The sequence below is a fragment of the Megalops cyprinoides genome, chromosome 7, assembly GCF_013368585.1.
Source record: "Megalops cyprinoides isolate fMegCyp1 chromosome 7, fMegCyp1.pri, whole genome shotgun sequence".
NCBI lineage: Eukaryota > Metazoa > Chordata > Actinopteri > Elopiformes > Megalopidae > Megalops > Megalops cyprinoides.
In genome coordinates, this window is record NC_050589.1 from 29,940,279 (window position 1) to 29,965,823 (window position 25,545).

The 25,545-nt window shown below is 42.5% G+C and overlaps 2 protein-coding genes across 2 annotated transcripts; one reads left to right on the forward strand and one right to left on the reverse strand.

Annotated features, from left to right (window-relative positions):
• Positions 1 to 5,793: 5,793 nt before the first annotated feature.
• fam43b (family with sequence similarity 43 member B) lies at positions 5,794 to 7,860 on the reverse strand. The gene has a single exon (XM_036533635.1). The coding sequence runs from the start codon at positions 7,736 to 7,738 to the stop codon at positions 6,794 to 6,796; it is 945 nt and encodes a 314-aa protein (XP_036389528.1). The 5' UTR covers positions 7,739 to 7,860; the 3' UTR covers positions 5,794 to 6,793.
• A 14,950-nt stretch (positions 7,861 to 22,810) lies between these two features.
• Positions 22,811 to 25,184, forward strand: LOC118780971 (calcium/calmodulin-dependent protein kinase II inhibitor 1-like). Its single transcript, XM_036533780.1, has 2 exons — positions 22,811 to 23,851; positions 24,578 to 25,184. Exons 1-2 carry the CDS (start codon positions 23,686 to 23,688, stop codon positions 24,646 to 24,648), a joined length of 237 nt encoding a protein of 78 aa, XP_036389673.1. The 5' UTR covers positions 22,811 to 23,685; the 3' UTR covers positions 24,649 to 25,184.
• Positions 25,185 to 25,545: the final 361 nt, after the last annotated feature.

Sequence of the window (25,545 nt, forward strand, 5' to 3'; positions counted from 1 at the left end):
GAGGGACTGGAGTCTGTCCTCCTATGACACTGCTGTAGGCCACCATAATTTATTATGACTGAAAAAAGTCTCTATAAGACCAATTTCAAAAGTGATTACTGAAACAGAAAATGAATCCATAAAATATACACCATGGCTTTCAGCAGATCGGTTATTAGAACTGTGATGCAGCCTATGGAAGGGAAATTCTGAGAAAAGCACTCACTTTCCCTCTAAGGCCAATATCTTATTAAAAAACAGACACGAGGGACACCTCTTGGTGCAGCAAACCTGGAAAAAGGAAGTCGTGGGAGTTATTTGTTCATATATTTAAATAGATAGGATGTTGGATGTGTCCGTAATTCCACAGTAATCCTTTCTGACGCCTCTCCAAGGTGCTAGAGATATCCCTCAGCTTTGCGTTCACAGCAGGGATTCAGGGCAAAATGTAAAATGTAATCAGCTTTTCACATTATTGATTTTTTTAATTAGCTCTCCTAATGGAACAAATTATGGAGCTAATATGGAATGCCAGTGGGGGGAAAAGATGAAAACAAAGCTCACCTTCTTTGTCCTGTGTTGTCAGAGAAAGTCTTATAAGAGAAGCTTGGAGTAGAAGTTTAGAGTCCTGTCCTGGAGAAGTAAAATAAAAATGAATACATGAATAATTGATATTTAATGCCGTGTGCAGGATTGAGGAGCGCCAAACTTCTTCACCCACATGAAAGCTTTTTAGAGGCCTATTTCTTCGCAAGGGCTTGTTGAGGTGTGACCAATTCAATTGGTTGTACAGTAATATTGGATCTGCAGAGAAACGGAATTCATGTCGTAGAAAAGACCATTAAATAAACCTGGCTGCATTCGATGGCAGCCATTTTCATCCTAGCAATTTTTCTTACCATTGAGTGAGGCAGAATTGGCAAACAAATCAAGACTGCAATCTGTGGTACCGAGCCTTTCAGTGTTTTACATATGTATGGGTAATGTTAAATCAACTGTGTCTATTAGGAAAAAGAAGTAAGTGTTCTGAAGGTATGTGTGAACTCACCCATAGTTATTAAAACATTTACTGGAATATGACACTCTAACAGGCTGAAGGAACTTGGCTTGGGCATGTCCCTCAGGTCTGCTGAGTACCCTAGTTCTCTATCATCTAATTCTACCATTGAGCAGTAAAATATGCCCCTTACCTTTGCTCTTAACTTTGGGTCACAATTAAATGCAAACAGAACCGCTTTTCAATTAAAGCACAATTAATTTTGTTAATTGTAGAGATCCCTAAACTTGTCACACTGTCTTTGTGAGTTGAAAAACATAACACTTGCATGTAATTGTGAGTCAAAGTTGAAGGCAGTTGAATCCAGGTCATAATTACATAACATCTTTGTACAAAGTAGAAGACTAGAAAAAATGTGTGTGTGTGCGTGTGTGTGTGTGTGAGAGAGAGAGAGAGAATATGCAATCCAAACTGTTCCAGATTGCTGCACAGTACAGATTTCTCACATCAGAAAGACGGTGATGTATCATTTGTTCTTGGTGCTTTCAGATGAATATGTTGGAAAGACATTTGGTGAAAAATTCAAACAAAGTTTCAAATGAACATGAACCACATAAATTAAGTGAGCTGGGGAGATTCAGGTCGTCTGGCGTTTGAGGTATTCAGAATGCTTTCAGTAACCACATAATTAGCAGTACCTAAAACCCAGAGGTCGAGGGAACATTCGGAATCTTCGTACAATGAGTTCTCGTGCATTATTTATTTTTTTGAAGGGTGGTATAATATTCAACACAGGAAAAGTGCTTTATTTTGTCAGTTTTGTCAGTGAGCTCAGGCCTCCTGGGTAGATTGTATCCTGAGAGTATCGCTCTATAGTGCTAATCATCCGAATGCCTTTATAGCACCCCCTTCATGTGTTCTGCTGATTCTTAAGAGATGGCTTATTTTGCTTTATTTATGACGGTGTTGCATAACAGCAATACAGAGGGCCTCTAATGAGCCACTTTAGACAGGTAGTTGTTTCTTTGTACAGGGGTGTAAATTAAAGAACATATAAAAACCAGTGAACTTCAGTGACCTTTGTTGGTTGAAAAAAAGCATGTGGTTTCATTTAGATGCAAATAAAAATGCATCCAATGGATACCCCTTTGCTCAATAGCCTTTGTTTCTGTATCACTTTAAATGCTTAGTTGACTGTTCAGTTTGTAATTCTGTGGATCTGCCACATCTGCAATGTTTTTGATTTTTGAATAGTTGGAAAGAAGTTGCACTTTAATGTGGCTCATGAATAAACTTACATTGTTCACTTTTTTTATTTCACCAGGGTGAGTTTATGCAAGGAAATGTGTTTTGACATTCACTATGGGTTTGAGATCAAGTGATTATAAGCATCCTCTAAGCAGAGCAGTCACATTTCCTAAAGGGAAGGTTAAAAGCCTGAACATATGGTGAGACAGCATAATTCAGTTAAGTTGATTTTGTTGTACTGTACATAATCATCTAAAAAAGAACACAAGCCAAAATGGGTGACACATTACATAACAGGTCTTGACATGAGCAGATGTGTTATGAACACTGAGAGCTCGACATTGAAAAACATTAATTTCAGCCATACTTACTTCAGATTTAATATATTTTATTCATTTCCACTGTTCAGATATTGTCAGCAACACCCTGGGCTCAGTGATCCCCCTGTGTCTAATGCCACCCTCTCCACCCCATGTCTAATACCACAATCCCAAAAGCTACAAGGAGAGAATTGGAAATTGCTGTTGCATGCTAATGGTATCTTTCTGCAAGTGTCCATTTTAGATTATGAAAATCTGATTTTCTCCTGTTTTTTTTCATTGTTCTATGACATCAACATGCAAAAATTGACTAAACAAGAGGAAATTTCCCTCCACATCTATTTAAAGCAAAGAGAAATGTTAGTCATAATGGCCTGTAATTACTGCCACCACTTCTGCATTTTCTTTTTTTTTAATATACAATATGAATATATTTGATAACTGGTGTGGATGGCAATTTTACTGCATAAAGACAATTTAATTCAAATTAAATGCAGGTGGTTTAACATGGCGTGCCTTAAAGTAATATATCAGGTGTGCATTGTCTGGAGAAAAAAGCAGTGAAGAAACTCTTGTCTGTAGAATAGAGCTTTATCTCTTTTTTTTCTTTTTCACTGCTCTCCATGTCAGACTCACTGTGGCCGCCGTGTCAGATGACCACAGGCTGATTACTGTCCTGCTCTCTCTGTCCGGGAACAATGGGGCATTCATCCACAGCACCCTGTCCCCTGATCCTGCTCTCCCAAGGAGCCCACTAACACAATCCTCCCAGAGAATCACGGGATTGCTGCTGTCGTGAGAAGGGGGGACCGGACTGCTCTGGGGGGGTGTCAAACAGCCCCAGCCACCCCTGAGAGAAGTTCAATGATGGTCGTGGAGGCACTACTGCCCACCCCTTTTTAAGGGTTCACTTTGATCACCAGCGTTATCCCATACGGGGCTGCCAGATGTTGAGCTCTCTGTGCTTTTTTGAGGCGTCTGTTTACGCGGTAGTGGTATGGCAAGGACCAGGGCTTGTAGCTCTTAGGTTGCAGGTTCAATTCCTGGAAGGGGCAGTGCTGTTGTACCCTTAAGCAAGTCATTAAACCAAACCGCTTTATAGAACATCTAGCAACATAAATGAATAGCATGTAAAATGTACTCTACTGTATGGAAAAGCCTGTCTGCTAAGCAAATAATATAATGACTAAAGCTTGGCGGCATTGTACATGATGCAGGTCTGATTCAGACGTGGTACAGCATTCCAGGTGGCGGTGCCAGGCGGAGCCGGGTTAAAACCGCCGGTGTGAGCATGCGGCGGTGTGGCAGGAGACGCCCGTGATGAAGGATGTGTGGAGATCGCACCATCTGTGCGTGCGCTTGTTTGTCTCTGTGAAAGGCGCGCTTGCCAAACACGGGACGGCTCCCGCAGTAGCTGCATATGTTCAGTTACACAACCTACACTACACAGCCGAGTGCCAGGGGGGGCATCTTATTTTTTTAAAAATATCCTTCTGACTCTGAAAATGCACACTGCTTAGGTGTTTTTGATTGACGGGAACCCGATTGCTTTGAAATAAATATGCACACATTATGCACGCAATAACAATACGATTTTTTTGTTTTCCACTGATTAAAAGTTTTATCTTCTCTTTTGGACTCACTGGACTCTGATAGCCCTTTTTTCTTGCTCCTGTCATATGCAGTACAGTCCAGGAAACTTAATTTGGGAATATACTGAATATAAAAGATCTGGAAGCAGTCCCCAAAGACAAATCTGTCTAAGCAGTTTAAAGCTCAGTGAATTTAACGGACTGTGTGTTCTCAAAGATCTGCAAAATGAGCCCAGACCTAATACTGCAAAGGATCTCCTCTCTGATTAATGAATGGGCTGACATACCCCCTTTATCTTTATTAAATGCTGATGCACGAGTACATTCAGAACGAAAGTATAAAATGCAGTAACTTTTATTAACCTTCTTCCTTAAATTCAATTTAAAAATAAATGCAAGTCTATCTTTTTTCTTTTTTCTCTCATTCATTTTTGGTGAATTTGATCAGTGAACAAAGAACCACTTGTATTCAGTTATGAGTCAGAGTTAAGAACTTGAAATTTTTGAAAAAATAAAATCACAGTACAAAAACTCTTTTCAGACACCTACAACAGCAACAACATAAAATCAAGATGGCCAACTCAAGCGGTGTTTGGTCAGTTATTCTATACAACTGAAATGCTTCTGCCCAAAACCCATTATCTGTTACTGTAGCTCTTGTGGGAACATCACTGAAATAATCCCTTAATTCTTTAGTCCATCATTTTTTTGTTTGTGACTTCTGCAACCATAATCCTGTAATCCTGTTACAGTAACGGTGCAGTTTGTGGACACTGTCCTTGTAGGTACTCATGTCTTGATGGTGTTGCGTCTGTCTGAGACCCTATTGAATCCCGGTGTTTGCTCTCCTCGCGGTTCTCTGAGCAATCCAATCAGCTGATTAATTGTTCCAGTCAGAGTGCCTGTGCTGAGCAGCCAGCTCCAACAGCCCCGCGGTCCACCCTGGACAAATGGCGAGTAACGATTCGACTTCCCATTACTGTGACACGACCCCCTGCCTTTTACGGCGGGCCAGTGATGAGGTGCTCATCTGCTGTGACCTCAGAGACCAATCTCTCATATTAGCTCATATAATCATGTAATCCTTCATATTAGCATGATTAAATAAATTCAAACAGCAGCCTGGGGAATATTGGTTTTCTCACACAAGTGGTGTTTTCCTTTGATGGGGAAAAAATCTCTTTCCAAGTATACAGTTCTTAAATTTACACTTCAGTAAATAAATGCATACGTAATTACAGTGTTTCAGCCAGATTGCATCAGAAATTCTCAACAAATGTGGCATTTCCATCAAACCCCCTCATTCACAAAGACCTGATGCCACCAAAGCAAAAAAAAAAAAAACATCCAGTCCAATACACCTGGGCATTAGATGAAAGAATTCCTGATAATCTGACCCCCTTCGCATCAAGGCATGTGCACACCTTAGCAATTAACTCACAGAAACGGCGATCTGGCAGTAATGCAATCAAGCAATCAATACAAGCTACTAAAATTGCATTTTCCTTCGGAGGGGAACAAAAAGATCCCTGCCACAGAGCCGTAGACACTTCTGTCACAGCTGCTACCCACCTAACATCATTAAAAAAAAAACCCTTCTTAAAGCCCAGCATGTGATGTGTCCACCGTTTCAACAGAATAGATAAGAAGTCTTTGATTCTTTAATTCATCTCACTTTATTGCATGGCACTGTAAAGATGTAACACAAACCAATCACCAGTCTCAATATTTTCACCGCAAGTGCACTGGTGTCACAGTGTAGAGCTAAAACACTCCCGATATTAATAGTTGTACATTTAAAAAAAATTAAAACAAAAGGAAAGCTGACATTGAAATGGGACTCGCATCTCTAGTTGTCATGCACATAAGAGAAGCAGGGCTCTAACAAATAGCTGCTATAAACATGTCAGCTCCACCGTTCGATACTTGAATTATGGCTTAATTCATTAGTGGAAACAGTTCCCTGGTTACAGAAAAAAAAAATGTATTAGATTGTTTGTTCCCATCAGAACTGAGTACACGCAGTTAGCGTTTGCCCACTTAGAGAGATTAAATCAGACGCGGAAAAGAACAGGATGAGTTGATTTGCAAAAATGCGCCTTCTGCACAAATTAACGTACTCACAAATGAATTACAAGTCCGTCAAAAACTCCTGACAGCCAATAAATAACAAGCACAGTGTTGAAAAGATACAAATAACATCGAGGAAAGAAAGTGAAATGCACGTCTCACATTCTGGTTCGGTGTGAAATGTGTACTTCTTGCACGGGGGGACGGATGTGCATCGAGTCAGTAGATTGTTTTCCTCTCCACAGTCCGCTTATTTCCGTGACCGTCTCCCCCTCACCACGTTGTGCTATTGTCAGTCCAAACATTCCAGCCCTTCTAGAAACAGCTCGACGGGACACACTGGTGCTGGCAGTGCAGCAGAGATTGGAGCTGAGAGGGACAAAAAAAAGGGAAAAGTTGTTTCTGGGTCTCCTTTGTTTTCGCTTTGTGGGGAAAGTGCCAGAGAAGTGGATAGGCAGTTCCTTGGAGAGACTGCGGGGTCCTTGATTTAAAAAAAGGGACAGATCCTGGAATAGGTCGCTGTGCTAGGGGGTGGGGGGTGGAGGTGGGGGGCAGTTTACAGGCTCAGAAGGACGTCCATGTGCCCCTCACAAGAGTCTGCTGACGGTGAGGCGTCTGTCCGAGCACCTGCCACCACTGCTGATGCTGCAGGCGCCCAGTCCATTAACTATCTTCCCCATGTCCTTCTCGGGGGGCAGCTGAGTGCGGCGGCTGTCAGGCCGGGCCCCGGCACGGTTCTCCCCTTCCTCCTCCTCCTCCTCCTCGTCCTCCTCCTCGATGGAGCAGAGCCGGGAGGCGCTGCGCGGCTTGTCCGTGGGCGGCCGGTAGTGGCACTGCCCGTTGAGCAGCTTCCGCAGGGGCATGAGGGGGACCATGTCGCCCCCGAGCAGCTGCTGCTGGCAGTGGCGGAAGTCGTTCTGCCTCTTGAGGCGCTTGAACTCATTGAAGGCGGAAGTGGAGGTCTGGTAGAGGCTGCGGGCCAGCGCGCGGGCCTTCTCCGCCTTGGTGACCAGCACGGCGTGGCAGCGCAGCACCACCGCCTTGTTCTTAATCTGGTGCCGGTAGACCCAGGCGAAGATCTTGGGCCGGCGCGGGTCGGCGGCGCAGTAGGTGATGCGGTGGAGCACGTAGAGGTGGCCGGGCTTCTTGGAACCCTTGTCGTGGCTCATCCGGATGCCCTGAGGCCCCACGGTCAGCTTCATCTTGGTGCTCTGGCCGCCGTAGTCGCTCCGGCTCCAGATCTTGGCGACGGCCTCCTCGGTGCAGCCCTCGCCCTTGGCGGTCAGGGTGACGGCGTTTCCCAGGTAGCGCACGGTGTAGGTGGGCTCCTCCTTGTTGAGCTCCACCTTCTGCCGCTTGGTGCGGAAGACACTCCCCAGCCTCTCGAAGGGGTAGTCGGGCAGCAGATCCGGGCAGGAGCGCACCAGCGAGGACAGGATGGAGTGGTAGGTGAGGCCCGCGCTGAGGCTCTTGGGCTTCCCCTTCGCCTCCTCCTCCACGAGCACAAACTTGCTCCTCCGCCAGGGCAGCATGGCTGGGACAGGCTGGAGGGAGGGCAGTCCCTCTGCTGGCTCAGGATCTGAGTTCTACTGAGAGAAAGAGTGAGAGAGACAGAGAGGGAGAGGGAGAGGGAGAGAGAGAGAGGGAGAGAAAGAGATTGAGAAACAGCTCTGCTGCGTTCGGAGGGGAGAGCGAGAGTGAGAGCAGCAAGCACCAGCCAGTCCGTTCCCTTATTTGCTCCTCCTCCTCCTCCTCCTCCTGCTCTCCTGCCTACATCACACAGCTCCGAGCAGCGCTGAGAACCCTCTCCACCACGTTCCCCTTAACTCCTTCAGCCCTGCGCATTTTGGCCTGCTCACCTTCTTGCGGACACATCGCACCCATCCGGACCTCTGTTTGTTTCTCGCTTTTTAAGAACCAGTCGGCACCGCTTCACACGCTCAGGCAGGGAGGAGAGATCGGCATGCCTCCAGGGACTGATTTGTGTTATCGATCGAGGCGTCAGAGAGGTCAGGGGGTGACACCTTTTCTAATTGTTTTTTTTTTTTTTATTTGGGAGAAAAAAAGAAAACACACTAACGCAGGCTTTATGAAATGAAACGTCACCATGGCTACCGGAGAACTCTGTATCGCTAAGAGTTCCGGAAGCCCCCGCACTCCCTCCTGGTTCTTTTCACATAAGGCATGCCTAATCCCATGAAAGCATGAAAACAGGGAACTTCGGCACGCAGAAAAACAACCAAAACCTCACTGTGTTGATTGAGAATTTTGTGCAAATATGTGCCAATTTTATGCATCATAATGTGAGGTACATTGGATGTAGCTGGACCTACATTTCCACAAAACAAACATGTATTTTTAAGTTTGCCTTTAATACACAATAAAACTGTTGTCCAAATATACATTTATTATTTTAGCATTTCATGAGTGCTACTACTGTATAATGATACATCCTGGCCTTTGGCTTTCCATCACAGGGGAATTCATACCAAAAAAAGGCTCTTCCTCTCCCTCATAATGCACTTATGAATCATCGTTAGACTGCACCCCTCTGTCAATGACAACAATTCAAAAGCAATGCTTTTTTTCTGTGGTAGTTAAAAAAATCCCAAAGCAGTGCTGCAGAGAAGGTTGTGTGCTCATCTTCCTTTATAACCAGGGCGTACTCTACATTTTTACATCCAGACATCAATCAGACCAGCCGCCTGTTCTATTGTCATTGCTGTGAGCATTCTTCTATCATAAAGTGTACACTCATTTGTCTTTTGCTATTTTCCTTTGTCTTTTTCACTGTTTTGTCGTCCTCTCTGTCATTTTTTTTCTTCTTTCGGCAGTAAAAGGGAGATACGCTTATTCAGAGGATGCAGTCAGAGGGGTGCTGCCCCAGTAGGCCAATCAGCTGAGATGATTCATTTCGTGGGTCATTTCTACCTACTGGGTGGGGTGAGCCGGGAGAGCAAATGGGATTGCATTTTGACAGGTACAGACGATGAAATCTTTTCATGAGAGAGATGGACTGAAAAGGAAAAAATCTTGCCCGGAGAAATGCACTGGTCATTTCTTCATTCTAGGTCACAGTGTAGAGTGAGAGAGCAATAAGCTCATATAAATAACCCCAATTTCCAAAGCCATGTTTTATGTATATTCTTAAAAAAAAAACCTTGTCACCCCCACTAGTTTTTGCATTAAATAAATACTTTTATCAACGCTTGCTTATTATTACCTTTCCAACTGTCTGTCAAATATGTCCTGATGAGATCAAATTCACTAACAAATTGCACTGATCTTAATTAATTCTACAATACATCTATCTAGTAATAACATTGAATGTTGCAATTCACTGTACAATCACTGAAAACAAAGAATATCAGGGCATCTTTTAAGCTAGCAAATGATGTAATGTGAGGTGAACAGGGGCATTAGGATGTTGAAGGCGGAAAGGGGACTGAGAATTTTAGCCATCATGAGAGTGTGTAGGACATTGCAGTAGTTGGGGGAACGGTATGTGGTTGGTAGAGAGGTGGGAGATAGGGAAGGTATAGGACATTGATGATTAAGGGGGAATTTGGGAAGTTGGAGTGTGAAGACAGGGTAGTATTCACAGATATTGAGATGTATTTGCCTTCCTGTTTTAATGTATGAAGGTGCATTTGTGTGTGTGTGTGTGTGTGTGTTGAAGGTGCTGTCTTTCAAAAGGCTTTGTTGTTGGTTTTGACTTTGTTGATTCAGATGCACTTGAATGTGTGTGAGTGGCTGTTGCAGGTATTGGATAGTGAGTTAATTGTATTATTGACTGGCCACGCCCATCAAGTGATATAAATGAGTTGTGGCTTGTAAGATTAGAGAAAAGGGCTCCCTTGTTTAATTTATTTTGTCCTTGTCTTACACATTTTATCCCTTTTACATATGCCTATTGTATTTATTTATAAAAATATGCATTTGTGGGCATCTCCATTCTTGTTTTTTCAAAGAAAATGTGAGAAAATGTGGTAAGCAGAACAGAGGGTCATAGGAAGTTGGAAGAACAGAGGGTTATGGGAAGTTGGGGGTGTTAAGGGGATGTAGGAGGCAGTGGGGATGTGCAGAAGATTGGGGCTGTGAAAGTGAGCATGAGATGCTGGAATGCAGACATGGAATGCTGAGTGTTGAGATAGGATAGAAACACTAGACATGTATCTTCATACCGTGGTCTTGTTCATTTGTCACAAACTTATCAGCTATAGATCCTCTATTAGACACTAAAATAACACTGTGTGAGCATCACAAATGCTGAAGCAATTTCAATTTACGAAGAATCACTGTCATTTGTGAGTACATTGCATTATGTATGTATCTGCTTTGCCGACACCCTTATCAAGTTGAACACTACTTGAATTCTAAATATTTTACAAGGAACCATAATACTGTGTGAAGGTTCATTACAAATTGCCACACTTTTCTGAGGCCTTTGCACATAAGCTCTTATGGCAACGAGAGATCCGTACAGAAATGAAATATATTGTAATAAAATAATATGTTGTTGAACACAAGAATATATTGCAAATGCATTTAAATACATTAATTCAAGGCAGAAATGTATTGCAACATAACAAAATGGAAAGGATTTGCATATTTTAAATACATTTTTTGAGCTAAAAAATATATCCTCTAAAATATTCTTGAATATATCCTCTAAAATATTCTTAAGAACTATATAAATATATGTATATATTTATATACTGTATATATAAAGTTGATAAGAATTGATCAAACGACAGTGTGTTTTTCAAGGTGTCCCTTACGCACATCTGCATACAAATGCCTGTGTCCTTAACCCTGAATTCAATTGCCTTTTATTCCTGCAATGAGATTCATACCGGGGGATTGGATGGAAAAATGCAAATTGAATCCACGTTCAGCAGCACTATCACAGTTCAATAACCAACTTAAGTCACAAGCTCTAAGCTTCCACATGTCCTATCTACAGTGGTCAGGGGTCAAATTTACAAAATTCAGAAAAAAAACTTTCCTTTCAGAGTTCAGCATTGTTTAGCTGTTATGTGTGACCTTCTCTTATGTAATTATTTCTTTGGACCTGTGGTTATAGAACCTTTTTCTGTATGAAACATGTCTGAGAACTGAGGTAAGAAGGAGCACTTCTTTGTCAGACTCTACAGGGACATGAGAGAGAGGGGAAAGGGAGATAGAGGAAGATAAATAAAAGACAGTTAGAGGGGGTCTGTACAGGCCTACTATCCAGCTGTTTTTCATAGCAAAGGTTTAATAAATTACCGTTTTAATTTGAAGTGTCCGTCTTCCTGTTTAGGTGATTAAACCTAGGCGTTTGCGCATTGAAGTCATCCGCTGCTGGCTGGCCTTTACAGAGATTGATGGCAGCATCTTATATTGACTTATCTGCCCGTGAGGTTATGGCTGTAACTGTGAGTAAAATTAGTAAATGTCAGCGGAGGCTGGATTTATTCCCAGCAATGTTGTGTTTCTCCGCTGCCCGAGCAGGTCTCTGTTTCGCATGCTGCTAGTGGTGTCATCTTAGGGAGTGAATCTTTCACTTGCACTCTGAAGGTTGTATTACACTGGATTGTGTGGAGTGAGATGTGTTGTAGCAGGCTTCTCGGTTCCAAATGCAGGTGATGGTGTGGCTGAAGGCTCCTTCAGCGATCTGTACACTTACCCATACAGCGGGAGAGGAGGAGAGCACAAGGGCTTTCACAGCGTACTCATTCCACTGTGAAAGTATTTGCTATGCACACAGCCCTCTCCGGGGGGAACTTATAGGAATTCTGTCAAACTAATGCCAAAAAATGACATCACCCATAATTCCCCCCTCCTTTTTCCATTTCAAATGCCTGTGCCCACCCCTGCAACAGATGTAATCTAATCATACTGTGGCTCTTCAGCTAAAAGCATACTACCATATCCAATATGCCTAATGATGGCTTCTTAGATTGAGACAAGTTAGTTGCATAATGAAGTCACATATCTTAAAGTGAACAACAAGTTGTCTTAATCCCTTAACTTCCTTTTGAAGTTTGCGATGTATACTGGGACAAAACCGTTCTTGGAAGAAGACTCTGGTTTCCTATCTGATACAACCATGAGATTTGGATGTCATACATATCCTGACCTTTCCTTTCCTCTCCCTACGTGAGCTTTGACGGTCAGTTTGTTTCCATAGTGACAAGCTGTCTGCCACTGAAGACAAACCCTAACATCTTCTGGCTGCATATAATGGATCAATTGCCATTATTAAGAGGCACTGAGACGAATATGATACTTCTGAGAAATCTGGAAAGGTTTTTAGAGGTTTGTGCCCTGTAATATAGAAACTCATGCCACCAATGAGTACTTGTTCAATCAGCCCCAGTTTTTATCCTGTTCACTTGCAAGCCTAATAAATCACAGACAGGAAAAAAACAGAGATATGCATTTTAAATTACAGTACTTTGACAACATTTTTAAAACAGTTCATTTGTCTTTGACAGTATCTCCCATATCTTAGGGTATGTCAAATATTGATTGATTATGCCTCTTTCTTCCCATGGGGGGTCCTTTTGTAGGACACCAAAATCACCTATGCTTATGTCATACTTTTGAAGTTTACTATTATTAAGACAATGGAGGAAATAGGCAACTCTAAAAAGTAGACAGAGGGCATTTAGTGGTTGACAGACCTCAAGCGCCATGGACAGACTGAATCAAGTGACTGAGTTGAATCTGTCAAGGAATATTCAGTAAAAGAATATGAATAGCACTTGTTGTTTCATACTTACATTCATACTTACTTCTCAGAAAGTTCATGTTGTGCATTTTTTCATTGTATTTGTGAAAAATATCTTCAACTGTTCAGTGTGTTTAACAAACCTCTTCTGAGAGTTTAAGGGCAGCATCCAAATTGTGCTAATTAATGGTGCTGCCAGGAGAGGAGGAAACCCTTATCTAATGAGCAAAAAAGGTCTCACTGTCTGTTGGTCAAATGACACTGAAGGGCACTGGCAAATGGCACATACCATGTCACTGTTTTACAAGGCAATCTGGAAGGGAGGCCTGCACGATACATCTCGAGGATGCATTTTGTTTTTTTTTTTTTATTTGTCATGTTTAGCTGGAAGTTTCGCCAGAGCAAACAGACCAGCTTGTTGGGCACCTCTGCCAAAACCCATTCAGTACCCCGCCTCCGTTCGCATATGTGTGGCCCAGGGTGCAGAACGCTACTGAATCAATACAATTACCGTTATCTAAACCCAAAAAGTGGATACATTCGTCTTTATTATTTCCTCACTTCATTTTGCGCTCGGAAACGCTCCCCTACACCAGTGCACCTCTCGCCACATATTTCCCTCCGCTTGGGCAGGCTAATAGAATCTGGACCCCTCTTCATCACGTTCCGCTTATCCGATGCACCGTAATCAACGAGAGGGGCCAGGAAGAAAAGGCTTCGTCTAATAGACAGTTGATTTATGGTCTCACGCCGAGCGCCGGTGCTCGCCGGGGGAAAAAATGAGCCAGGAAAATGAGAGAGAGCGCACCGTGTAACTCCTCAGTCAGCATCCTGTCGCAGGCCGGCTCCCCACTGGTGCCCAATCGAAGACAGGAGCACGCACTCCCTTAAGAGGCTGCGTACGGGCCACCGCAAGTAACTTTCTGCTTTGTTTCTGTTGCCAAAAAAATAAGTCACACAGGACCAGAAAGTAGATTGATGAGGTTGGATCAGCTGCCGCCGCAAACTGTGACACGGGCAAGCCTCAGACAAACAAAAGAGCGCAAAAGCGGGGTCATAGATGTCTTTGACTGTGTGGGTCGCTTGTCAACAGAATCACATGGCATCTCGCTTCTGTGAGCAGAGCGCTGGGGTTTTTCTTTGTAGTGCTTTTCAGAATGAGGATTTACAGGAAACCGGGGTGGAGGCTGAGGAAATTGACTTAATGAGCAGGCAGGCCTTTTTTAATAGAGGAGCGGGAGTGACCTGGGGGGATAATAAGAAGGTAGCTTTCCCCAACGTATATCGGAACAGCATCAGTGCGAGTGCCAGTGGTGATTTACGATGTTGAGAAGTGGGGTATTGATTAGGAGGATGTAACATGAGCTGGACGCTGAGGAGCTGAGGGCCAATCTATGGAGGGAATAGGAAATGTGTTTGTGTGTGTCATTGTGAGTTTGTGTGTGTGTGTGTGTGTGTGTGTGTGTGTGTGTGTGTTTGTGTGTGTCTATGTGTGTCCATTTTGAATAGAACAAGGAACATCCCTCTTAGTTAGGTGCTGAGCACAGAAAATACATGGTTGGAGGCAGACTTGCACAGTAGTCTAGGGGGAGTGGTTTGGAGGAGATTGTACATAAAATTGCATTCAATGAGGGAATACGGATGAAAATAAAACCCACCCACTTCAGTCATACTTGCTTTGTACATACAGTATACATTCATTTCCAAAGGTGTCAGACCTGGAAAATGGTGCTCAGGGGGTCAATTTCATTTTTATTACTTCTCAATAAATACTAATCTCAAAACACTTCAATTCACAATGGCCGGCCACATCCAGCTCACGTTCAGGCCAAACATAATTTTAATTCCCCGAAACTCACCGGCAGTAACAAAGTTCTCCCATTTGGACTTAACCCAACTCCAAACAGTATGCATTTCTATATCAGCATGAATATTGTTATGAATATATACCTATTAGGAAGAATGGATACCTAAAGACTTTTTTTGTGGCAGCAGAGGATTTGATTTTGGCTAAATTTGCAGGATAGAGTACAAAATGGACCAGATGTTATTAGTGGTTTCTAAAGCCAGGAAATGAGCAGCTCGGTGATGTGAGCCCTGCCAAACAGCTTTATTATTCTTCTTTAGAATTTTAGAGGCTTTTGTTTGGTAAGCCTCAGAAGCACTCACTGGGGTCCTTTCTTCCTCTCTCAAAAATTGGTTTGATTTTAATATCTTTGAGTGGCAGAGATGTTTTCTCATCACTTGCATTCACTGGCTGGAAAAAGACCGGAATACATCAGAATCTTAAAGGAGCAGAGAGTGGACCAGAGTATAGAAAAGAGACAGGTTCAAAACTTCCAGGTCTATTTTGGTGTGTTTTTCACAAACCGCCGAGCGTCGCAATTGGTGACTACATCACACAAGGGCAGTCACCGAGTCTAAGTGTGTAATTTGTCCCTAGATAATTACGCTTTGTGACTCACTTTGAGCTTGAGGGTGTGTCCTCACACATCATTTGATGTTGCCTTCATATGCAGTTGCTACCTTCGAATGATTCACAAAACACAACTGACAATGAGTTTTATAATGGTCAGTGTCCTTGGTGTGTTTTATTTATACCTTATTTATGTCATAATGTAGCACCTCTCTGAGGTCACTCCAGGATCCAGCAGGTAAACAGGTAGAAAGTAAATTTACCTCAGGAAAAGTCTATTGCTACAATGAGTTAGCATCTACTTATCCCTTTTTTAGACAATGTGCACTACTGCCCAAACCGATGCACTCTGAAGTTAATGGATACATTGCTGCTCTCAAAAGGAGAAAGAAATGGAGCAAAAGGAAAGCACCATAATTCCTTCTTCTCATTCAATGTAGACTAATAAAAAGGTCACATCGTTGTTTGATTTATGACAACATGATGGGCACTCAGTCCTCTCGGCAGATGTTGTGGGGAGTTAATGAGTGCCTGATTGAACTGTAGACCCCTTTTTTCATCCTGTTGTTACCACAATTTGTTTAATATTTCAAGGTGCTGATTCCACCTAACTGCAGTCTGCGTAATCCTTAGCTTTGAGGAATAGACTTCAGCAAATAATGTGAGGAGCGCTGTCATTCACTTTCATGTAAAAAATATTTTCCATGACCGCTGAACTAACATAGTAGCTTAACATAGTAGCTTTTTTTAAGAAAAGGAAAATCTTAACACTGGTGATACCAGTCAGATTAAATGCAGTCCCGAGTGCGTCCACAGCACTGTGGGACTATCTTTTCGACATGAGAAAATCTCTTAAATTCAGAAGCATAAATCCTGCAGGAGGTGTGTAATTGCTTCCAATGTGTTGGTCCCTGTGGAACAGCGAAAAAGCATAAGGGAGCTGTCTGCCCAGGGATAGCACTCTCACGGAAGACAAAGAACAGGAAGTCGCAAAGCTCTTGTCTGTTGCAATTAGGCAGCCTGCATGGTCCAATCAGAGAGCCGGTGCCATATGAAACGATGTAGATTCTCTTGCAGGCAATTGAGAAGCAGCCCACTTAACAAGTGCACCAGCGAGGAATGAGCTCATTTCTGCTTTTTTATGAAGAAGAGCTACACTGGAGAGCCATAACAAAGCCATGAGAGGCCATTAAATGAACAAGATGTTTATGAGAGCACGAAACAAAGAGGAGCTTGAAAATTCTTATGTAAGAATTATGAACCATTTGACGGTTTTCCTTGGATGCTTTTTATAAAATGGTGGTTGACATATATCAGAGCATTCAAGTATTACAGTATTTACAATGGCAGGTACTTACCCTTGATGGTCAGGCATATCACATAGGAAGCATTAGCCCATCAGTCATACAACTGTACACAGTACCACCATCTTGTTCAGCTCCTGAACCACAGATATTTAAATCAATTAATCATTTTATTATATTTACGACCCTGTTTTCCACATGTGTCTGTTCTCTCAGAGTGTCTCTGGATTACCTGGGAATCATTTTCCCTTTTTCCCCAACTGGGTTACTGTTTTATTGTCAAAGCACAGTGCTTTGGGACAATGCAATTCTACAAATGTAATATAACAAATGCATTTTGACTGGTTTTATCAATTGAGGTGATGTCTGTGCCGCCACAAAAAATATACCGGTCGCACCTGTGCTGGTCCCTGACGTCATCAGTGAGTTCATCCAGGGTGGGAGGGGGCGGGGTGTTCAGAGGTAATCGGTGAATGGAGAGGAGGTGAAATGGGTGCGTTGCCCCCGGTGGCGCTCCCTGTCATCGCCTGGCGGCTGTCCCTCGTAGCCCCTCGACCCCCCACCTACCTGTGCTATATCTGTCTTGAAACCTGTGTAGAGGGATAGATAGGCCAGAGGCGCTAAGTGCTTTGTGCAAAATGTTATCACTGCGCTGCCTCAGTGGTTCCCATTTCATGAGAGACAGAGACAGAGAGAGAGAGAGAGAAAGAGAGAGACTCTTTGACTGCCGGCTCAGCTCGATGACTAATGTTTGGCCGAAGCCTACAGGCATGTTTTGTCTTTTGACTGTGCTGAGTCACACTTTGACACAGGTGGGCAGAGAGAAGGTTGTATCCTTCCTAAAGACCACCTTGCTTCGGGGCATGTTGTGTATAACCATTATTTACTTGCTGGCCAGGTGTTCCGATCTTAAAGAGAAAGAACGCTTACTGTTTAGTACAGTGTTTGTGTGTTTAGTGTAGATGAACTCATGTAATCCTGGTTTAAATATCTTGTAGGCATACTTTCAAGGATGGGTGACATGTTTTATGCCTGGGCATTCTTATTCTGCAACCTAAACAGTGCCCCAGGCAGAAAGACCATCACTGCACATTTAAATGTCCAAGAAATGTATAAATGTGGATAAATGGGTAACCTGATATTAAAAGTGTGTGTGTGTGTGGGGGGGGGGTATTCACAGTTAGGTCACTTTATGTTCTGGCCACCCACCCCAGTTTACATTCTGGCCACCCACCCCAGTTTACACTTCACAACGGTTATTGTTTGCTGATAAATGCAAATTCTTGCCTCAGACATGATTGCAAATTGGCTGTGGCTGGTGAGTCTGGAAATGAGCTGACAAGGCAGGACAATATTATGCTAATTTGCCCTCAATTATGATTGGCTCACAAAGCCGCTGCTAGAGCAGAGCTGTTGCCAGACGCCCAGGCTAGAGCAGAAACAGGAGAAGCCTGAGCGTATGGATTTATTGGGCTCAGATCGCCACGGCTCCACTGAGCATCTTCAAGTGGTTACCATCACACGGATCACTCCGCTCTTGACCCCCGCTGACACTTCCCGATGATCCGCTGAGGAGCCCGAGTGCCCTTCAGATATATTACCGGGGCTGGTGCCCACTGTACACCTGACCATCACACCGTTTGCGCAAGATGCAATCCTCTTAGTGACGAGGTCAGAGGTCGCGTTGAGCTCTCGGGCGTGAAAGAGCCACGGGCCGGCTGCTCCATTTCATTAAATTGTTGGATCGCTGGGTAAAGTGACAGTGTAATTTCCAAAGCAACAATGAGGATGTTGCCAGGCGCAATGCCATCCATCTCCGTGATGCCATTACACCTAGGGCGACAGGTAACGGGGGCTGTCGCGGCAAATGTCTTTATAAGGGTGAGAGGAAATTGTATATCAATCAGTTACTCAGACTTGACCTTCTGCTTCGTAATCTAGTATAGCCATAAATTGAGAATGATTACATAATGTCTCCTCTGTTGACGTACAATATCCTCAAATGTGACCTTGCGTCATCGTCCACTTGCTCTCCTTGGATCGTCTGCTTCATGTGCTGATCTAGTACAGCTTCTTATGATTCATTGCTGAGATAGGCAGCTCACCAGAGGCCTGCTGTTCTACACCCTGAATGCTGTGTTGATTGACTCCCTGTTGGAAAAAAGGGACTCTGCTAAAAAATGAGGAACAGAAGTGGAAAAAAATCCCTTTGAGCACTGGGCAAACTGTCACAAAATGCTCTGCAGGGAGATTGATATGACACAAAGTCCAGAGCATACTGTTCATAATCCACAACCTAAAGCTCTGAACTTCATCTCCCAGTGTCCCCTGCAGTATATAGATGAAATGATTTGTGGTGCCCTGTCTGTTTGATTGAAGTCATAGAGTGAGCTGTTAAGAATTATCTTCTTAATGTTTCCACCTGGTTAAATCCACAGTACCCTATCAGTGGCTACATATACATAGAGATGGTGTTTTGTGATACTGCAACCTTTCCTACCAGATGTATAATTTGCTGCCCTGTGCTGTTCAGCAGTGCAATTTTAAGTGTTGAAGTATTTGTGAGTTTTCAAAGGAAGACTAGCTGTCACACTGCCAAGACCAGGACCTGAAAAAGGATAGTCTATGAATGACACATTACATACTCAGAACCAATCAGCTGTGACTTAAAAGCCAAAAAGGTGATGATTACCAATAAGAAAGAAGCAGTATATTTCCTTATTAAAAGTTTGAGCAAAATGAAATGATTGACATGCAATATTGGAATATATTGGCGGAAGTCCATTAGATAAGAGGTCTCGCTGAGGTATAGCGGGCTTCTGAGGGGGCTGTGAGCACACAGCTTTAACTGTCGTCTTCAGCCTGACATGGTCTAGCAAGACTGATCCTTAAGAGTGAGCAAATATAGCTGGGCCCAGATTCAATCTACGGAATAGATTGAACAGCACCCAGAGGTGGCCTGGTTACAGCCATGCTTGAATACATCCTGGTAAGCCGAAAAACCCAAACCCAGGGGCGGGCCAGTGGGGGCGCAGATGGACTCTGCCAAGTATGGTGTTAGAGCAAGCAAGAGTAAAGAGAGACAAGAGTCTTCCTAAAAGCTCCTGCTGTACGGAATACAGGAGGTGTCCTTGTACAATGCCTGTAAAGAGCATAAAGGTTCTGTTTGAGTCCATCCCTTTGTCTTTGCACAACATGCCCTGTGTTTAACTGCGTGCTACAGTCATGGCAAACCATTATGCCAGGTTTTTGCTTTGTTTTGCTGTGCCATCCCTTTGGGTCACACATGATTGCATGTCAAAGTGTTTGTTTTGGGTTTAATATTATTTTCATTGCCCCCTTTTGTTCAATTAAAAGGCAAGAGACCATGACCCAGTTTTATGAAACCGTTAGCAGACGATTAGCTTTCATCTGGATGGAAGGCTATAATTAATTCAACTCTTGTGGTGAATTCAAATTATTTTCACAATTAATCTTTTCCTCCACTTATGCTATACTACACAGAGTTGAATGGAGCCAATCCAACCCTAAGAAGAGGGTCATGCATGAATTTCCTTGGACAGTAAACTTGTCAGCTGAGTAAAAATAAATCAATTGGAACTGAACTGCACTGAAAACCGCTTTTGTGCAGCTTCTCTGTGCCTTTATGCAGTTGATTCCATCCAAGGTTTACAAATGAACTGTGCTGCCTTCATTAATTCAACCAATTTTTTTTATCAGTGCTGATTAACATGACAACCACACACACACACACACACACACACACACACACACACACACAAACACACACACAAGCAGGCACATAAATGTTTTTAAAAAATTGTACAAGGGGTGGGTATTAGTTCATTTTATATGTGTACATACTGCCATCTGCTGGCATAGAGTATTCACACGTTGCACAGTCAGAGGTGGCACACTTTACCAGAGTGTTACTGTGTTACCACAATCACGTCCAGTCAATAACTGCAAAAATGTTATTTGCAGTGTTTAATTTTTTCTTAATTGGTAGTTTAGGTTTTTAAGCGGATATAGTGTATGTATAGGGTTATTTTCTCTACATTGCCACAGTTCAGTTATTTGGTGACAAATGTGAAACGTTGTCACATTTGAGTATTGATCAGTTTTGAATGGCTAATAACCAAGACCATCATCTCAACCACAACCAATGGATTTTTATTGGTTATCAAAGCCAATGGATTTTCATGTTGCCTTATTACATTACATTATTGGCATTTGACAGATGCTTTTATCCATAGCAACTACAAGGTTACATTTTTACATCGTATTCATTTCTACAGCTGGATATTTACTGAGGCAATTCAGGTTTAATTATCTTGCCCAAGGGTATAGTGGCAGTGTTCCAGTGGAACCAACAACTTTTAGGTTACAAGCTCTGATCCTCGCACCTATGCTACACTGCCACCCCAGTATATTTACTATGACTTAACAACAGCTATTTTGGGGTAATAACCGAAAATAAACAGTCCAAAACCCTCCCAGCTGTTGGCTGTTGGCTGTTGGCATTGTTATAGGGTTAGGAGGGACTGTAATAGTCTGATAAGGTAACAGGGATACAGCAATGAATATTTATTTTGCTTACTTTTGATCAAATTTTATGCAATTACTTGCAATTCTCATTATTGCCTTTGGGTGGCAATATATACCCACGAATTTAACTAAGAATCTTAATTGTTGAATGCAAATAAATTCGGAAGAAATGGTAAAATACAGACTGAGACTTGTTTTGAAATGACTCGAACACCAGCTCAGCTTTGACTGCTGTCTTCCAATCAGAAAACAGGAAAAAATAACTCCTATTTATTATAGGTTGAAAGTCATAAAATTATGGATTGTTTACTTCGTTCATACAATCTCTCTTGTCAGTTCATATTTCATAGTTTATTAATATCAGAATATCAGGTATCAGAAAATAAGAGTATCTTATTTATATAATAATAAGGCATCTTCTCTGGTACAGTGTGGACTGTCATAAAACGACTGTCACAATTTTACTAGAGATGTATGTAAGCTTTAGAGTGTACCCAATGCAGACAGGTTCTATTGTTTGATATAACATGTCCAGGCCCCCCTTTTTTGGGGGGGGGGGAGGGGGCACCAGTAAATCTGTGCTTTGCAGTGCTCCAAAAACAACAGCGCGATGGAAAATCTATATACCTATATACCTCCTCCCTTTGATCCGGTCTCTCACATAGAGTCCGTGGTGATTACAGTTAGGACGATGGCCGCATGCACCAGTCCAATCTGAAGACGTTAAATTATAGGCAGCAAAAAATTGGGGCCAAAGGGTACTGCGACCTCTTATTCATTTTGGGAAACTACCCCTTCATCTAGCTGGGTGTTCATTAAGGTAAATCATGGGATCAGACGTCATGGTTGTTGAGCTGTTGAAGATAAATTCGGTTATAGCAGAGATCACATTTAAATGATGTTAATGACGTAACGGTCCAAATTCAGCACCTACATACACGCAAAGGTGTTTATAACCCTTATTGGTGCCTGTATTCGCATTTATTCCTCTTGGATAAAACAAATCTAATACTTGAATGAAAGCTACTCTGGCAATTTCCATTTTGCATAAATTATGCGTGGTGTTAAGGGAATGTATCACATTCTACCAGAAGAGGGTGATAATTGCATTCAAAAGCCATATTTCGCATTATTTGTCTGCTGCTGCAGGCGTGGTGTTGTGGAGGAAACACGTGCGGCAGGTACTGAATGGTTAAAATCATTAGTGACTGCAAGTGCATACGTGGGCAATACATTAAGGACATTATCTAAATGATTTAGTGATATGATGAATGCATTTTTCAAACTGAATTTGACTAATATAGCGGTTTTTGCTAGATCATGTAAATCGATTTTTTTTCATAAAATAATAGTGTGTTCGAAACGTGTTACAAATTTTCAGAAATGATAACTTCGTTATCGGCCACAATAATGTACATGCGTGCATTCACCTAATGGATGCTGCATGATAGAACAGTATAACGTTGGGGTAATTAGCATTTCCCACGCAGTCACAGCCCACTGCCAAATTACTAAATTATCATACGCATACAAACGCACAGGGAAGGCACGTTTTGCCTAATATCGTTGGACGTTAAGTGACGTGCGTCGGCACAGCTGCACATCTGTAATTGTTGACATCTGCCACTGCCACAAGATCATTTTTCTTCATCGAGACACTGTTTGAATACCGCCTAATTCTCCCTCTGCAGTTTACACCTCGTTATCTTGCTACAAGGCTTGCCAAGTGAAAACCCACACTGTACACAAGAGTTTAGGTGAACGCGCTTTGGTAGGCTTCAGCGCTTTGCATAGTATGCTGCAACCACTGCACCTCGAACAAACACGTGTTTAATTTACCACGATCCACACAGAACACGGCTGGGAGTCTTAGACTGCGTACATATCCGTAAAAATTAAAGTAACTTTTGAATGGTCATACATATGATCGGAGCGACGGGGAATGTCTTCCATGAAGAAGTGCTAGATAGAAACAATAGGACAACTGGGAGGAACGCCTCCCTCTGAACGCAGACAGTAAAAAATCAATGCGAAGCGGAGGGAATTGGGGGAGAGTTGCTGGATGCACCAGGAAAATTCAGGCTCTGTGACGTGTTCTCGCTGCCAACTCTCCCAGGATCCGTGTTTTGCATCGCTCTGCAATTTGCATTTTTTACATTAGCCTTTTTCCGCGCGAGTTTCCACGCGTCCGAACCTGCGCGTGCCTCGGCAATTGTGTACGTTACTGTCATCCCTTTAATAGCTTTGTATGCGGATAGAAACAAGTGGAAAGTTTAAATGATGTGAGGGCGGCCAGGCGAAATACACTGGCTTCATCGCATTTCAGCCGCAGGTGAACCGCTCGTATATGCTGCTGTAACCAGCGACAGCTAGTCTACATACAGACGTGCTACTCAGCCGTTTCATTTTTTTTCTTTGGAAGTTTTTTTTTTTTTTTAAATTTTGTATTGATTAGCGTCGAGTGTGTTCGGTAAGGTGAGAGTAGGAGACATCATGTCGGAGGTGCTGCCTTACGAGGAGAAAATTACTCACTATGGCGATGATGGGGACGTGGGGCAAATCTCCCTCACCTGTCGTCTGCAGGATACCAGTAACTTCTTCGGTGGTTCCCAGAACAAAAGACCCCCTAAACTCGGCCAGATTGGAAGAAGTAAACGAGGTGAGGGAATTTTTCAAATCTCACGACAATAATATGTCAGTTGAAGTTATCAGTGTTATTTACGTAAAACCATTATATGACACAATGACATGGTCGTTTCAATGAAATGCTCTGTATTGTAGTTTATGTAAGAAGAAAATACGAGGATGCTGTTTTAAAGAAACATAGCTATTTTTAGGTGGTTTCGAAAGAGTTTGATACCAAATGACTTACGCGTTTTCTGCATAATATTACCTTGTCAGGAATGGTACCCGGTGTTCCTTATATCAGTTCTAAGCAATGTTGCAATGTTAAATGTCTGACATTCTCAAATTGCACAGTGTGTCATTACAAAGGATTCATAAATCCTGTTTTCATTAGTAATGTTTATTAAGGTGTTGTGTGAAGAGGCTATAGCTCTGGAAAAGCCTTGATATCCAATGTGTCCTGTTTAATTTTATGGCACTGTGCATGGTTTCAAATTTAATTGTTAATCTTGAAGATATATCACTGACATTTATCATTATGTAAATCACTCAGTTAAGACTCCCCCCCCGACACAAGCACACACACACACACACACACACCCAATACCCCCACCCCAGCACAAGAAATCATTTTAAATTCTAAACATTGTAGTGGCAATGCTGCAGTACGGTTTGCATGCCGCCACCACCCATTGTCACATAGGCTAAGGTGTGAGCTACAAGTTTGCCTTTCTATTGTGTTCTTTTCTCTTCCTTGCAGTTGTGATTGAAGATGATAGCATCGACGGCGTGCTGGAGAACACGACAGAGAAAGCACCCCCAGGTGTCTAGAAGGATCCCAAAGACGTTGTTAGAGGAGACTAATGACCATGCACCACCCACGTTTGGCAACAAAGCACTTTGAAATCCCTCACAGAGCGGGGCTGCGGTCCACTGTGCGATCAGCGGTCAGTGTCCTGGTGCAGGCTTGCAAACAGAAAAGGCTGAGCGAATCGGCTTCGAGCGCTGAGCTTTTTCTTGTTGACAGCGTGCAATTAAACCCTTATCGATCAATTTAACCCAATCCGAATATGCTGAAGGCTGAGAAGGAATTGTGCCCCCCCCCAAGTGCAGCCAGTATTGTACACCTAAGCGAGCAGGAAGAAGGAAAAATGACACAGATAAGCACACCACTGTATATCTCAACCCCTGTTGCATTCTGTCGCTGTATGCTGGCTGTGACTGAGCACTTTGTTTACTCTCCATATCTTGCAAAATGATATACTATGATCGTTTTTTTTCTGTGCACAATGGAAGTAAAACGCATTTCGATGTTCTTCACCTGTAAAAATGCACCATTTATTAACTTTTGGATACCTTTTTTTGCAGTGCTGAAAAGACTGAACAACATGTTTTATATGAAATGATAAAATGAAGGTTTTAACTTTTTTAAGTATGAATTTTTGATGTTGCTCGACTTATATATTGTCGTCGTTTCAAACTGCCTGCTCATTTTAAAGTGAGAAAGCTTATTTTTTATATTAGGGAGCTGTTTACAACGTAGCAAGGCTCATTTCATGTTTTTGAAAAAGGTGGTAGTCATTACATTTTTTCTAAATAATGAGTATATTGTATGGAAACATAATCACAACTGTGCCAAATATCATTGAAGAGGCCAGCCAACCTGGATTTCTGTGCTCTCAGTAAATGTAAAGTTTTGCTATTCTGGCTGTCATGTTTATGTTACAG

Coding starts and splice junctions, on each gene's coding strand:
- fam43b (XM_036533635.1), bottom strand. CDS start 7,738: ATGCTGCCCTGGCGGAGGAGCAAGTTTGTGCTCGTGGAGGAGGAGGCG.
- LOC118780971 (XM_036533780.1), top strand. CDS start 23,686: ATGTCGGAGGTGCTGCCTTACGAGGAGAAAATTACTCACTATGGCGAT. Junction 23,852..24,577: donor GATTGGAAGAAGTAAACGAG/GTGAGGGAATTT, acceptor TCTTCCTTGCAG/TTGTGATTGAAGATGATAGC.